The following is a 17,314-nucleotide window of genomic DNA, read 5'->3' as shown; positions in this document are numbered from 1 at the left end:
ACAGCAAAACATAGAGATAGCCTTAATCAAAACCTAGTCCAGAGCATTCAGAACCTCAGACTGGGCAGAAGGTTCACTTTCCAACAGGACAATGACCCTAAGCACACAGCAAGAGTGGCTTATAGACAACTCTGTAAATCTCCTTGAGTGCCCCAACCACCAGAACCTGGGCCTGAACCCAATCAAACATTTCTGGAGAAACCTGAAAATGTCTGTCAGACCCAATCCAAGTTGAAGAGATGAGGCGAAGAATGGCAGATAATTGCCAAATGCTGATGTGCAAAGCTTGTCGCATCACATCCAAAAAGACTTGAGGCTGTACTTAGTGCTTCAACTAAGTACTGCGTTAAGGGTATGAATACTTATTTTGGTTATTTAATTTTAATGCATTTGCAAAGTTGTCAAAAATCAGTTCTTTGCTTTTTCATTATGTTGTATGTGAGGGAAAAGGTTATTATTACATCTATCTATCTATCTATCGAAGTACCCATTAATCTAGCTTTTCCTTTCACTGAAATGTTCACAGGAACATTAGTTTCTATATCCTGTCTTCTTTTTTGTACCCTGTCTCCATTAGCCATCAATAATCATAAAGAATCTTAGTTGAAATAGGGCAGAGCCTGACTGGGTCGGTGCCTTCTCACTGTAGGACTAGAATAACAACGTTCTATTCCCGGCAGGGGGCCGATCAACAGTGGCATCAATCAGTGTAATAGGAACGCGCCAGGCTTTGCCATTAATTGTGCTGCTGGGCATGCAGAAACACAATTAGAGCAGTGGAAATTAGGCCATGTGTTTAGCAACTTGTAGGGGTCATGCTGGCACTCATATGTCATGTAGCAGGCTCGTGGGATGCTTAGAGTCAGTACGGGGTCTTTCTGCACTTCTTTGACAGTATGTTCAATATGTTTAGCGTTATGCTTCTGGTAATGTATGGGAAAACATGACTCTAGGGGTCATAGGATCTGAGCATACATTCTGTTCTTCTACTTCCCACTCACTTCGACTTATTTCACCAGAAGCATTTTTTTCTTTTTAGTGCTATTTTTGTTGTTAGCATTTTTGCCCGTTTTATTAGGACGGACAGAAGTGGAGAGGACAGGAAATGATTAAATATGAGGGTGAAACGAGCTTTGGACATTATTTAAGCTGGACTTGAACTTGCTTCAGGGTTGTGTTATGTGTCAGTTCCTCAATGTGAGTAATATTTGAATGCATTTGTAATTTTTAGCCTAAAATTTGTAGATTTATATGCTAATTTCCTCATTTTGAATTTTTATGTGGAGTTTTTTTTTTTTAAATAAATTACCACTAATTATACATCTACATCTTTCAAAAATATTATCTCAGTATGCATTTTTGAGTAAAATCAGTGCGTCCTCACTTTTGGAAAACACCACCTGCCACTTGTCAGTGCTATGTTTGTATTATTTTTATACTGTTTTAGTTTATGTTTTTAATTAGCTTTTATTTACTATAGTTTTATTTATTTGGTATGTGTCACAATCTGGCTGAGTGGAGGAGTGGAGATGAAGCAGGAGAACCGGATTAAATGAACATAAACAGTTTATTTAAACAAAACACTGAAACTAAATACAAACAAACAAAAACCAGGAGCAAGCAATGAACGCATGTAACAATACATCGACGGACACTGGGGAGTGAGCAGACACAGACTTTATACACAGAAACATGGGCGTGGTCACAAACAAGATAACGAGATGACGAGGGGGAAATACAAATATGGGCAAGACTAAACCAAAAGGACTAAACCAAAAGGGGGAGAACAAGGACTAAACCAAATGAACTAGAAACATGGGGGGAAAAACACTGGGAAAACAGAACAAGACAGGACAAAATACTGACAGTATGTGCTTTTGACATATGACTCTTTTTTTTTTTTTTAAGTAATTTAAGAGCTTAAACTTAGCAACATATCTAATTTTTTTCAGGTTAGGTTATTTTTTAAATCTAATATTTATATTATTTATATGTATTTTAAATTAGTTTTTATTTTTTTATTTTATCATGTTTTGGTTTTAATTTTAGTATTTCTTTATTTGGTATGTGCTTGTGACATGTTTATTATTATTATTATTATTATTATTATTATTATTATTTTAATAACTAGTTCCTCAATGTGAGTAATATTTGAATGCTTTTTAATTTTTAACCTTAAATTTGTAGATTTAAATGCCCATTTCTCATTTTTATTTGCAGTTTTTTTTTCTCCAGAATAAATTACCACTAATTATACATCTACATCTTCCAGAAATATTATTTCAGTATGCATTTTTGTGTAAAATCAGTGCTTTCTCAAAGCACCAGCTGCCATGTGCAACTGTCAGTGGTATTTTTTGTATTTATGTATATATATATATATATATATATATATATATTAGTTGTTTATTTAAAAAAAAATGTTTTTAATGAGCTTTTATTTAGTATATTTTTATTTATTTGGTATGTGGTTTTGACATTTATGACTCACTTATTTTTTTCACTTATTTCACTTATTTAAGTGTTTAAGTGCTTAAAACATATCTCATTTTAATAATAACCTAGCCTATTATTTTTCATCTAATATTTATATGCACTTTGAATTAGATTTGTTCTCTTCTAATTTTAATTTAATTGAAAAAAAAAAAATGCATAATATGTATTTTTTTATTTCAGCTTCACATTTCAATTACCACATTTCTTGAATAGTTTTAGTTATAATTATCCATAATAACCCTGTTAACTGCTAGGCCTTGGCTCCTGCAGCAGTTTATTGCCATTTATATAACACTATGCTGCAAAAATATAGAAGTGAAGAGTCACTTTAGGAATAATAAAGTCTAATTAAACTGAGGTGGCTTCTCTGCTCTCTGTATTTGGATTCTTATTGTACTTGAACCTCTTTGAACTCTGTGTATTTCTGGGTTAGATTCAGTGATTGGGGGCAATCTTCTCAGAAACAGTCTTTTCAGATCTCATCAAAAGCATCAGTCCTGTTATTGAGCATTTGTGTGATGCTTCCAGCTCCTGTCAGTAAACAGCATGTGATGCAAACTCTCTTTGTTCTGTCTTAATGTAATGTTCAGTGACTTGTCAAGATGTACAATGCAATCTGCAGATGGTTTGTGACCCCTGTCTGTTCATTTAAAGATTTGAACAACTACATCGATGTTTCTGTAGAAACGTACTTGACACTTTGTATTTAGTCTTTTTTAATGCGTGCACACAGAATCATACTATATGTCTCAGAATATAGAAAAAATACAATCCCTGCAGGGTGTCTCAAACTTTTTTGAACAAGGACCCATTTCATAAGTTCATAACTGTACCCATCTTGTTTTGTAGAGCTGAGTGGTTTGGTTCAATGCTTAAATGCTTTATTTGAGATATCTATGGCGGAAATGAATGTGAAACCCAGACGGCAGAAAATGCAAGTCTGCTTCTCTTCCATTCATGTAGTTTGCAATGCAATTTTTGCTCACAATACAGAACGTTTCTGCGGACACCCTAGCTATTTCAGACAGACAGGGGTCTACTGAACCTGGTTTGAGATATGCCGTCTTAACAAACTCTATAAATCTCTAGAGATTGAAGGTATAGTCTCTTCTTTTCCATGAACTGAAACGCATATATATAGACTAGATCACACTGTGGAGCAGAAACTTCCAAATGAATTCCCTCCAGACCTAAATGGACTCATCTCATCCATTAGGATTCCCTTGAGTTTCACCTTGCAGCTTCAAGTCCAAATAATTCCATTTAGACACATTTTAATGTGTTGTGTTTCACGCACTGCTAGCTCCAGGTAACTGTTGAACCTCAAATGATCTGCGCTTTTAACTTCTACCAGTTGTCTTCTCTTGCTTCTCTCTGTTGTATGCCCTCGGTTTGTCACATCCCAGAGTTTGAGCCATAATAATGCATAACAGAGATTTGGAAGAATAGTATCTTGATAAATATCATTTGTCTGATTTATTGTATGAATGCAGCTCTAAAATAATGTACCACTGATTTAACTTTATGGTATCAAAACATATAACTGCGATACAGTACAGTAAAAGGCCTTAATTAATATTATTTTGTTTTAATGATTAAAAAGAAAAAAAAATGCCATAGAGTAACCTATTATTGCAGTTTAAAATATCTGTTTATTTCAAATTTAATATATTTTAACTTTTTTTCTCTAGTCCCCAGTGTCACATCCTTCGGAAATCATATATTTTAAAAATATTGAAAATAGTTCTGCCTTACAGTCTTTTTGTGCAATCCGTTTTACATTGTTTACAGGATTCTTTGATTTGATTCTTTGAGAACAGTGAATGGATCAATAAAATAAAATAACATTATGAATGAATGATTAATTCAATTTGTCTTTGGTGAAGAAAAATATTAGTTTCTTTCAAAAACAAACAAGCAAACAAAAACTTTGAATTGAAGTGAATTGACTTTGGCAAATATTTGTCAAATATATTTATGTGGTGCAGTACATAGACCTACAGTTGAGGTCAAAAGTTAACACACACCTTGCAGAATCTGCAAAATGTTCATTATTTTACCAAAATAAGAGGGATCATACAAAATGCATGTTGTTGTTTTTTAGTACTGACCTGAATATGATATTTCACATAAAAGACATTTACATATAGTCCACAAAAGAAAAGAATCGTTGAATTTATTAAAAAAAAATGACCCAGTTCAAAAGTTTACGTACACTTGATTCTTAATACTGTGTTGTTACCTGAATGATCCACAACTGTGTTTTTTTGTTTAGTGATAGTTGTTCACGAGTCCTTTGTTTGTCCAGAACAGTTAAACTGCATGCTGCTCTTCAGAAAAATCAAACACTCACTGACACTTCAGAAGGAAAAAACGATACATTAAAAGCCAGGGGGTGAAAACTTTTGAACAGAATGGAGATGTGTACATTTTTCTTATTTTGCCTAAATATCTTGTTTTATTATTATTTAGAACTGCCCTTCAGAGGATACAGAAGATAGTTACATGTTTCCCAAATGACAAAATAAGTTAAATTTGCCCTGATCTTCAAATTCCAAAGGTTTTCACCCCCCGGCTCTTAATGCATCAGTAAGCTTTTAAACCTTTTGTAATAGTTGCATATGAGTCTCTAAGCTGTCCTCAGTGTGAAAAGATGGATCTCAAAATCATAGGAAAGGGTTCAAATACACAAAAATGCTGGTACACTAAAGAATTTGTAGGAGCTGAAGGATTTTTCTTAAGAACAGCAGGCAGTTTAACTGATCAGAACAAACAAGGGACTCATGAACAACTATCACTAATCAAAAAAAAAACAAAAAAACACAGCAGTGGATCATTCACGTAAGAACACATTATTAAGAATCAAGGGGATGTAAACTATTATCTTATTCAGGTCAGTACTAAATGAACAATAACATGCATTTTGTACAGTATGATACCTCTTACTTTGGTGTATGTAAACTTTTGACCTCAACTGTACTTAGTGTTTTTTTTTTGTTTTTTTTTGCTTAGTCTCAAAAACATTTAAGGAGGTTTTGAGTTCTGAAAGTTACAGTATATTTTCAAACTACAATATAACTTTTTTTTAACAGAAGATCAAGAAAAATGTATTCCTTATGATGTGATGCCCTTCACTGTCTCTTTATATGCAATAAATATGGTTTCCATTTTCCACACTATTAAAATGGCATATATTTCCATACAATACTGCGTTCAATTACTTATAAAAGCCTAACCATAATCATGTTCTCTTTAACCCATGACAACTGATTTGAAGACTGTGCTTTTTGCTCATTCCTTTGAAAAGCACAACACACAGTGACTCAGCTGTATAATGAAATACAAATCACAATGACGAATCAGTTATATTCAGAGAAAAGGCTCTTAAATGAAATGAGAAAAATCTGGCTTTAAATGGTTAAATGGCTTTAACTTAACAGAGCGAATGATTGCAGATTTTAGTGGCTGCCTGTTTTTAATGGCTGCCTCTGTCTTTTTTTTTCTCTCTCTCTCTTCTTCTCACAGCTGTATAGCTCATTTGACTTTGGCCGAAAGTGGCAGCTGGTTCACGAGCGAGTGACTCCGAATCGCTTCTACTGGTAGGTGATACAGTCACAATCACACCTCATCTCCATTTCTCACATGGTGTCACTAACTTACAATTTTAGGGGCGAACAAGAAGAGTTTAGTAGAGAGCTGGTTGACATTGACGCGCTCACAATATGTGGGAAGAGTTTGAGCAATTGAGAAGATGGATACGGTTGAAAATTGTGTCCTTTTTTGCCCGCTCTTATGCTTAGAAAATGCACAGGCTGTTGTTTGTGTCGACGTGAGATGAAAACTGCACAGATGTTTGAGCTCTAAGACCTTTGTTGCACAACTACTTTCCATTCAGTATCAAGACAATAAAAGAAAGGGAGAGAATAAGCATGGCAGAGGAAAATGGAAAGAGAATAGAGGCGTAAAGATAACTGAGGAGAGCAGAAGAGAAAGGAATTCTGCTGCATAGTGCATCTAGACTTCAAAGTAGTTTAGAAAAGTTTTACACACAAAGAAATAGATAGCACTTTTGAAAAAAAATCTGTTTAAAATGATGTACACCCACAAAAAAATAAAGACTCCAGTTGGGCTGTGAATGGGATTGTTTTGTTTTGTGTGTTTTTTTTTTTTTTAAATTGTGACTTTAGAATAAAAATGTTCCTTTTTTCATTCTTTTTTTATTTTTTATTTGGCTAAAACTTAAATTAAATTAAAAATATGTGTAATAGTTGTAATATTTCACTGTATATAAAACAAATCTTAATGTTAGACTTTAATTGCATCATTGACCCTCAGACCCTATTTTTTGATTGTATTTTATTTTATTATTTTATTTTACAATTATTACATTTTAGTGAGTTCAAAACGTTATGTAATTAAATTAAATTACATTTTTAATTTATTATATTTTAGTGAGTTATTCAATATCAGACTGCAGATACTATAAGTGAGCCATTGTATAATTCTCTCTGAAATCAATTAAATTCTTTCATTAAAAGGATAACGAAGAAAAAGTAATGTAGTATATTTATTATATTATTATAGAAGTGTAAACAAATAATTTAAAACATCACATATTTCCAAAGTTTTAAGTGATTTGAGTAAGGCATTTTATTATTATTTATTTATTATTTTAAATTTTGTGTTTTGTTTAAAATTGTGATTTTAGAATGTGGAAAAACAAAAAAAAAAATGTAGAAAAAGAAAACAAGCTTAAGATTATTATTATTTTTTTATTATTTGGCCAAGAATTTGTGATATTAAATGTTTTTTAATTAATTAAATTAAATTAGTAAATTAGTAGTAAATTAGGAGATATTGTTGTTGTAAAATACAGTCATTTATTTTTTTAATTATTATATTTAAGTGAGTTCAAAGTGTAATTTAATTTGAATAAGTTATTAAATTGTATTTAATTAGATTTTATTTAATTAGATAAATTAGATTTTATTATGATTATTATTTTTAATTTTTAAATTTTTTATTTTAGAATGTGAAAAAAACAAAACAAAACACTAACAACAATTTTGTAGGGTATCACAAACTTGTGATATATACATTAAAAATTTAATTTAATTTTGTGTTTTGTTTAAAATTGTGATTTTAGAATGTGGAAAAACAAAACAAAACAAAAAATTAGAAAAAAAAAATAAACGAAAAAAACAGTCTTTATTTTATTTTATTTTAAAATTATTACATTGTAGTTATTTCAAAATTTAATTGAATTGAATTTAAAAATTATTACGTTTTAATGATTTTACATTTCAGAATGCGGATATTATAATTCTCTCTGAAATCATTTAAATTCATTCATTAAAAGTATAACAAAGAAAAAGTATTATATTTTGTTTTGTTTTGTGTCATATTATAATGTGGAAAACCAAAATAATAATAATAATAATAAAAACCTCAAGATTTATTTTCCCCATAATTTGACCAAAAACTTCAACAAATTTAATTTAATTTAATTTAATTTAATTTAATTTAATTTAATTTAATTTAATTTAATTTAATTTAATTTAATTTAATTAGATTTTTTTTAAGTTTTTGGTCAAATTATGGGGGAAATAAATCCTGAGTTGTTTTTTTTTTTTTTTTTTTTTTTTAATAGCAAAAAATAGCAAAAATCTTCTGTGCTTTAATTTAAGAGATATTGCTGTTCACTGTATATAAAACAATATTTTTAATGTTAGACTTTAAATGAGCTTTGATTTTAGACTTCAGTCATAATAACTTAAAGTCATAAAAAAACTAAAGCTGTCTTATTTTACTTGAAATGAATTGCCATAATAAGATCACATGACTTGCTTTATCTAAGTAACCCTGCTTTTATTGGCTGACTTTTAAACTGAAATGAATTGCAATACTAACAGTTATGGTTGTCTTACTTCCTTCATTTTCAAACTTTAAATCATTGAGCTTTTATTGTAGATATTAACCTTAATAAATCTGTCTTTTATTACATGAAATGGGTTACCATATTGAGATCACATGACCAGTGGAATATTGCTTTATCTAAGCATATTTCTACAATGATTTTTGAGACAAACTGCATCCAAGCCACTGTCAAGTACAAGATGTCTAACTTGTTTTTTTAAACATGACACACTGTAAGATTAAGACTGCAAAAGCTGTACTGTATTTATGCAAGATTTACGCAAATACATACGCAATAGTCAATGCATTCCTACCAAAGTGTACACATCACACAGGAAGTAGCTAAGATGATGTGTAACCACTGAAGGATGTTTTAGACTGTTAGTGAGAAAGCAGAGCTTTTATCAGAAGTTTGTCTTCAATGTGTGCATGAGTCATAGAGAACTGCTACACTGGCACAGCCTACTTTTAGCCATGAAAGACACTGTCTAGTTAATGGTAGGGTTGTTTAAGGGCTGGTGCACCACACACTCATGTTTCCAACAGGTGTCATCATTCTCATTTCCATTGTACTCCTTCACTGTCACCATCATGCACAAATATACACCTACAAATACATGGGTTTTAGACACGCTTCTGGTTGCTGCTGCAAATTGCACTTTGATTCCTTTCCCCATCATGTGGCATTTGTGGAAGTGGCACCTCGCAACTCTTTTTTCACTTTGCTGGCTGAAATAGACCTTCAGTAAGACATCTGTTATGGATTTTTTTTTTCATCTCTGTGATAAAACCGCTTTCTCCTCACTCTGGTGTGTGTCTAATGCAGGTCAGTAAGTGGTCTGGACAAGGAGTTAGATCTTGTGCACATGGAGGCCCACACTCCTGACGGCCGTGAGTTGATTCTTTCTTTCTTTGTCTGTATTCTTCAACAGTCTTGTGGTGGAATTTTTGATTTATACTGTGAATTTTATATATATATGATACAAAGATGCGTCACTGACACTCAGGTCATGAATGTAGCTCTTAATTTAATTTAATTTAGTTTAATTTAATATTTTATTTTATTTTATTTTATTTTATTATGTGAGTTCTTATATTCCAGATTTAATTATTTTAGAGAATTCTCTCTAAAATAATTTAAATAAATTAATCAAAAAGATAACAAAAAAGTATTATAAAATGTATTATTATATTATATTATGTTATGAAATGTGTAAACAAATAATTTAAAACATCACCTTTTTAATTTAAGCGATTTAACAACAGATTTTCAGATTTTTTTTCAATTTTATTATTTTATTTTAAAATTATTACTTTTTTGTGAGTTCTTAAATTCTAGACTGCAAATATTATAAGTGAGCCATTGTATAATTCTAAAATAATTTAAATTCATACATCAAAAGGATAACAAAGACTAAGTATTACACTATATTATATTATATTAGAAGTGTAAAAAAAATCATATTTTTTTCTAAATAATTAAGTGATTTAATTGAGTCATTTTATTATTCACAAAGCAGATTTTCATTTGAAAAAAGAAGGCACCATCAGATTTAGTATTTTATTTTATTTATTTATTTTTTAATTATCACATTTTAGTAAGTTTTTAAATTCCAGACTTCAAATAATATAAGTGCGCCATTGTGTAATTCTAATTGTATGATATTATATGATATTATATTATATTATATTATAATTATATTATATTATATTATATTATATTGTATTATATTTTATCATATAAGTGTAAAAAAATCTTTTAAAACATCACATTGTTTTATTTTATTTTATTTATTTATTTATTTTTAGTGAGTTTTTTAAATCCAGATTCAGCAAATATTATAAGTGAGCCATTGTATAATTCTAAAATAATTTAAATTCATACATAAAAAGGATAAGAACAAGTAATATTATATTATATTATATTATATTATATTATATTATATTATATTATATTATATTATATTATATTATATTATATTATATTATGGAAGTGTTAAGAAATCATTTAAAACATCACATTTTCACAGTCATTTTATTATTCACACAATCAATTCATTTTTTTAAAAAACTGCTGGCAGATTCTTGCTCATACCTCACTTACTCTGATTCATTTGAAAAAATAAATAAATAAAGAGCCATCATGTTTTTTTTCTTTTTTTTTTTAATTATTGCATTTTAGTGTGTTCTTATTTGTTTTATTTAATTGTATTAATTTTTTTAATTTAAAATTATTACATTTTAGTGAGTTCTTAAATTAAGTAAGCCATTGTATAACTTTAAAATAATTTAAATTCATATTGTACATCAAAAGGATAACAAAGAAAAAGTCATGTGTTATATTATATTATAGAAGTGTAAACAAATCATTTAAAACATCACATTTTTCCTACATTTTAAGTGATTTGTGTGAGTCGTTTTATTATTCACACAACAGATTCATTTTTAAAAAGTGCTGGCAGATTTTTGCTCATGCCTCACTCTTATATTCATTTGAAAAAAAGAAAGAGCCATCAGATTTTTGCTCATGCCTCACTCGTTCTGTTTGTTCTGAAACAACATGTCCCAGTACTATATTTTCATTCAGTGTCACACTGAATCTCTTTCAGACTCAAAACCCTGACTCACTCAGTAAAGAGGTGTATTTCTTTAGTACGCTCGTCCATTCAAAGAAATGCTCCTTCACAGTACGTACTAAGGTTATTTCGAATTCTCTTTTTCCCCACCTTCCTTTCAAATCCCATCTACTGATCTACGGGACACTCCTACTTCAGTCTTGATGCTAGAGGAGGAAAAGAGATGAGACAAGAGACCGTGAGCTTGGGAATGGATTCCGAGACTGAGGATAAAGCCAGTCCTCTAGGCAGCTATAGACAGGATTACCGTAATGATAAACATACCATCTGATAGCAGATAAATATAGGACTTGCTTTCTCTCAGTGGTCTCACGTAGTCCAGAAGAATGAAAATACTTTTCCATACAACAGTGGTTCATAGTAACCAAGCTTCCAAAAAACTAAATCCTCTTTGTTTAAAAAAATAAAAATAAAATAAAAATGTGTGACATTAGGGTTAGCAAATAATGACAGAATTTTCATTTGTTTGAATGAACTTTACATTTAATTTTGAATGCATAATACTGAATCTTCCACCTACTGTTCCTTGAAGCTGAAGTGTCCTTATAAATTCTGTAAAGCAGTCAGAGGTTACTGGACTCGATGCCCCCAGAATCAGAATCTAATTAACAGCTAGAATCCATTTTCTGTCTCTCCTTACAACAGATTGTCAGTATGTGACATGCAGAGCTCAAGCCTGCTCTGAATCCAGTAGGACACATCCATTTTCTGGCTATATTGAGACCAACTCACTCGTGGTTCAGGATGAATATGTGTTCGTTCAGGTAAGGACCTAAGATCACTTACTTTAATATATTAATTAGATATCAAATATATTATCAATTAATGTTAGTAGTAGTAGTAGTAGTAGTAGTTGTAGTAATAATGTTAGTAATATGTACAGTGTATAACTGAACAATTTTTTTCCCCCAAACTCAATGGAAGTTCAGTGTAAGCCACTGAATTCCACCACTGAATAAAAATGTAAAAAAAAAAAAGGTAACTGCGACTTTTTATTCTCACAATTCTGACTTTTTTCTCGCAATTGTGAGTTTACATCTTGCAATTCTGACTTTTATTCTCCGAATTGCAAGATATAAACTCGCAATTGCAAGTTACAAAGTCATCGTGAGACATGAACTCGCAACTCTAAGAAATAAAGTCGCAATTTTGAGAAATAGGTCACAATTCAGATATTTTTCCTTCGAACTGCTAGATATTCGAATAGTCAGAATTGTGAGTTTATATCACGTAATTCTGAGGAAAAAAGTCAGAATTGTGAGTTTAAATTTCTCAATTCTGACTTTATAACTCGCAAATGTGAGTTTATATCACGCAATTCTGAGAAAAGTCAGAATTGTGAGTTTATATCTCTCAATTCTATCTTTATAACTCACAATTATGAGTTTATATCACTCAATTCTGAGAAAAATCGGAATTGTGAGTTTGTCACGTAATTCTGAGAGAAAAAAATTTGAATTGTGAATTTATATCTCTTAACTCTGACTTTATAACTCGCAATTGTGAGTTTATATCACGCAATTCTGAGAAAAAGTCAGAAATGTGAGTTTATGTCTTAAATTTTACTTTATAACTCGCGAATGTGAGTTTATATCACGCTATTCTGAGAAAAGTCAGAATTGTGAGTTTATATCACGTAATTCTGAGGAAAAAAGTCAGAATTGTGAGTTTAAATTTCTCAATTCTGACTTTATAACTCGCAAATGTGAGTTTATATCACGCAATTCTGAGAAAACGTCAGAAATGTGAGTTTATATCTCTCAATTCTGACTTTTTTTCTGTTTTTATTTTTCATTCAGTGGTGGAAAGGGGCTTCCATAGTTTTCAAATAGTTTGCTTCAGTTAGTTTGTATTGTTCTAGTCTCTTTTTTTTTCCAAATGCTTTCTATGACTGTTTAATCTACTGTGGTAAATGTTGCCTGAACTGCAAGTCTGCACTTTAGAAAAATAGTGTCCTTAAGCATATTTAATTTTAGCCTGAGAATTACATTTGAATAGGTAATCAGTGCTAGAATTACAGTACTGTTATAATAAAAAGCATCTTTTGAAATGTCAAATGGCATTGTGTAATTATGATTTGGATTATATAATGGCATCCACAATTAATGAAAGTCAAACAGTGGGAACGAAATAAAAAATACAATGATAACAGTGTAACCCTTTGCCATTAGTCTCTGAGATAAGAACTTCCTACAACAACAGACCTGTTGGGATTTCAGTGTGTTTTCACTGCGAAATGCTCTGTCATTCCCATTGCTCCTCATTTATAAATTGTGGAATGTGGAACACAGTGTGATATCTGGTGTATAAATAGACTCAAATATATATGATCCAAAATTTAGCACATACTTGATTAAAATATCTAACTATAACGAGGTGGATCGTGCAAGGCCCTCTGTCTTCGCTCCCATGGTGTCGCTGCTTATTTGCATGAAGTTGAACTTTGCTCACCTTTGCCGCTTCGGAAATGGTTGCCGCCGCTCATGTCGCCTCAAATCTCCAAATCTCATTGAAAATGAATGACTTGCTTGCTTTGGGCTGCAGATCACCGTCAGTGTGAATATACCTTAAAGAAATAGTTCACCCAAAAACCAACATTCTGTCATCATTTCTTTACCCTCATGTCATTCCCAAGCAAAATTCACTTTCCTTAACATTCAGACAAAGTTTGTGTGCGTAATTATGTATGTGTCCATGCTTATTTGTGTCATTGTCGACTCCCTGGTGGATCAAAATAATAATCCTATACTCATGGGAAAAAGTGAAATGGTAATGGCCTAAATTTCCAATTCCAATCCAGGGCAGTTTTTGAATATATTAATTTCCATCTGCATGAAAACATTTGTCTTCGAAACAGTACAAATTATGGTGGGAACTAAAGAACGGGCACCTAGAGAATACAAATAATTGCATCCGAAGTCACGGCCAAAACTTCAGACTGGGAATTATAAATGACAGTGTTTCCCAGCCAATGGAAAGGTTCCTCACATTGATGGCAAGTTTCAAAACATTTACTCACAACCCTCTTGGAAGTCTAACAGCAGTGCAGATAACAAGTCCTGCCAATAAGGAATGGACGTTCAACCCCAATGTTTTGTCACGCCACATCACAGTCCAAAGAATGTGAAACAGAAAAATCGATCATCCCAATTTCTTTCGAAGTTCAACTGCCCCTGGAAAGCATCGATCCTGCCTGCTCCTTCCTTCTGTTGCACGCAGAGCGGCTTTTTGGAGACACGTCGGACATGCTGTTTGTTTAGAACTTTCTCCAGACCGCCGCTCTCCTTCTCTGCCTCTCTCTCTCCTCGTTTATTGAATGCACGTTACCCGCTAAGAAGCATAATTGTTTCTGTCATATAATCACGGAGCCATTTTATTCCCATGTTCAAACCGGAATCCTGTTGGGTGTGTATATGCCCTCTAATTGAAATTATGAAAAGAGGTGGGATGAATTAAACGTGTCTGCTACTTTGGCAGGATGAAGTACCTTTTGTGCTGCGGAAGAATTATTTATTTAATTCTCCATTCCCCCTTGTGCAGCTGTAGATATGACAAGCTTCTGACAGTTCCTGCTGTGTATGCTAACAACCAGTGTGTATTTGCTACACGCGCTATCATTAGCGGCAACAATCCCCCTCGGAGCGGGGTGGGAGCGGGCGCGTTGCTTGCGAGAATTAAAGATTTCTCTTGACAGAGAATAATGAGGGTATTGATTGTCCTACAAGATATTTACCACTCTCCACTCTTGAACTGCAAAGGGCATCGACAAACCGAGACCAAGCAGTATCCTCCAAATCATGGTTGGGAGATTGTTTTAAACGGCTCATTCTAGATGTAACCTGTGCGCTCCGTTACTGAATTAGCCTTCAGAATTTACAGCTTTGTGTAATGTGCTGGAGAAGACAGTCAGTTAATAGCTCAGATTGTCATTAAATGCGCTAGGGCTCAGGGATGCCAAGACCTTAGTTTTACTGCAGAATTAGGCTACTTTTATACTGTTGGCACAAGGGGTCAACCGATTATCGGCACCGATAATAAGCATTTTTTATGGTTATCGTTATCTGTCATTTAAGTTTTTGTCAGAGCCCTTGTTATTCTTAATTTTGACATTAAATGTATATCAGTTCAAAATATTGGTTATCAGTCTACAAAAATCTGCAATAATCTGTATCGGCATCAGCCCTGAAAAACAACTGTCGACCCCTAGTTGCCGCAGGTTGAAGGAATCTCTTCTTCACCTCCTCGGAATGCGATTTCAATGAAGAGGACCACTGACAAAAGGGAAGATTGGTCTAGTTTTAGTAGCAATTGGGCTGGTTTTGTTTCACAGAACTGGCAACCCTGCTAGGGATTGAACACTATGGCAGTACATACTGCTGGTAGAAATGGTGATAGATATTGTGCTCTTGCTGGGTTAGTTTAACCCAGGGGTGTCCAATCCTGTTCCTAAAGGACCGGTATCCTGCAAAGTTTAGCTTAAACCAGCTCAGACATACTAGAAATTTCTAGAAGTTTCTATGGAGTCTCAAGATCTCGATTAGATGTTTTAGTTGTGTTTAATTGAGGTTGGAGCAAAGGAACAAGAGGGACAGCCTCAGGAAAGTGATTTTGACAGAGCGGACCCCTGACAGAAAAAAAAGTGTTTGGTCTAGTTTTGGATAGTTTTAAATAGTTAGTCTGGTTTTGTTTTGGAGACCTGGCAACCCTGCTAGTGCTGGATGCTATGATAGTATATACTGGTGGTAAATATTCTGTCATAATGTGGTAGAAACATTACAAAACTTAACCTGTTAGGTTAAAATGCACAACCCTTATTGCTGTCTTAGTTTGACCCAGGGGTTTTCCAATCCTGCAACTACAGGGCTAGTGTCCTGCAAAGTTTAGCTCCAACCAGCTCTGACGCACTTCTCTAGAAGTTTCTAACCAAGTCTCAAGACCTTGGTTAGATGTTTTAGGTGTGTTTAGTTGGGGTTGGAGCTAAGGAACAAAGAAGGACCTCCCTCTAAACACGATTTCAACGGAGCGGACTACTAAAAAATGTGATTGGTGATTGGCTGGACACTAGGACAGTATATATTGCTGGCAGTAATGGTGATAGATATTCTGCTATACTGTGCTCAAAATGCACAATCCTTCTTGCTGGGTTAGTTTAACCCTGGGGTGTCAAATTCTGCTCCTAAAGGACCAATGTTCTGACAGTTTAGTTCAGAAAAGCTCCAACACACTTTTCTGGAAGTTTCTAGTGAGTCTCAAGACCTTGATTAGTCGGTTCAGGTGTGTTTAATTGGGGTTGGAGCTAAGGAACAAAGGAGGAACCCCCCAGAATGCAATTTCGTTGGAGCAGACCACAGATGGAGAAGAAAACCGCAGCAAAAACATGATTGGTCTACTTTGGAAAAGCAATTGGGCTCATTTTGTTTCGCAGACCTGGAAACCCTACCAGGGCTGAATACTATGACATTAGATACTGCTATGGTAGAAATGGTGATAGGTATTCTGCTATACAGTGTAAACATTATAAAACAAAAACTTAACATGTTAGGTTAAAATGCACAACCCTTCTTGCTGTTAGTTTATCCTGCTCCTAAAGGGTCAGCATCCTGCAAAGTTTAGCTCCAACCAGCTCCGACACACTTTTCTGGAGGTTTCTAGTGAGTCTCAAGACCTTGATTCCAGGCCAGTTCAGGTTTAGTTTATTTGGGGTTGGAGCTAAGGAACAAACCACTGACCACTGACAGAGGGGAAAACCATGGAAAACAATGTCATTGGTCTAGTTTTGAATAGCAGTTGGGCTAGTGTTGTTTTGCAGACCTGGCAACCCTGCTAGGGCCGGACTCTATGACAGCATATACTGCTGGTAGAAATGGTGATAGATATTCTGCTATACTGTGGTAGAAACATTACAAAACAAAACCTAACCTTTCAGGTTAAAATGCATAACCCTTCTTGCTGGCTTAATTTACCCCAGGGGTGTCCAATCCTGCTCCTAAAGGATCAGTATCCTGTTTAGCTCCAGCACACTTTTTTAGACGTTTCTAGAAAGTCTCAAGATTTTTATTAGCTGGTTCACGTATGTCTAAATGGGGTTGGAGTTAAAGTCTGCAGGACAGTGGCCCTCTTAAAACAGGTTTGGACACTTCTGGTTAAACCCAACATATTTACCCATCTCTGAGTTGCCAGAACGTTTAACAAAGCCAACATCAGTGTGCATATTTTGATATTCACCATTAGCGTTATATAAAGTTACTCATGCCAAGATTTTGGTC

The 17,314-nt window shown here is 33.1% G+C and overlaps 1 protein-coding gene across 2 annotated transcripts in view; it reads left to right on the top strand.

Moving 5' to 3' along the window:
- sorcs3a (sortilin related VPS10 domain containing receptor 3a) overlaps positions 1-17,314 on the top strand; it is a 351,206-nt gene that overhangs the window by 250,143 nt on the left and 83,749 nt on the right. For both annotated transcript variants that reach the window (XM_073842202.1, XM_073842201.1), the window contains exons 5-7: positions 6,022-6,095; positions 9,239-9,303; positions 11,694-11,812. In XM_073842202.1, coding sequence (XP_073698303.1) covers positions 6,022-6,095; positions 9,239-9,303; positions 11,694-11,812 — 258 coding nt within the window. The remainder of the gene's footprint in view (positions 1-6,021; positions 6,096-9,238; positions 9,304-11,693; positions 11,813-17,314) is intronic.

Source organism: Garra rufa, chromosome 6, assembly GCF_049309525.1.
Source record: "Garra rufa chromosome 6, GarRuf1.0, whole genome shotgun sequence".
Lineage (NCBI taxonomy): Eukaryota > Metazoa > Chordata > Actinopteri > Cypriniformes > Cyprinidae > Garra > Garra rufa.
Note: the sequence above shows the minus strand (reverse complement) of the source record. Positions and strands in the feature narration are given on the sequence as shown.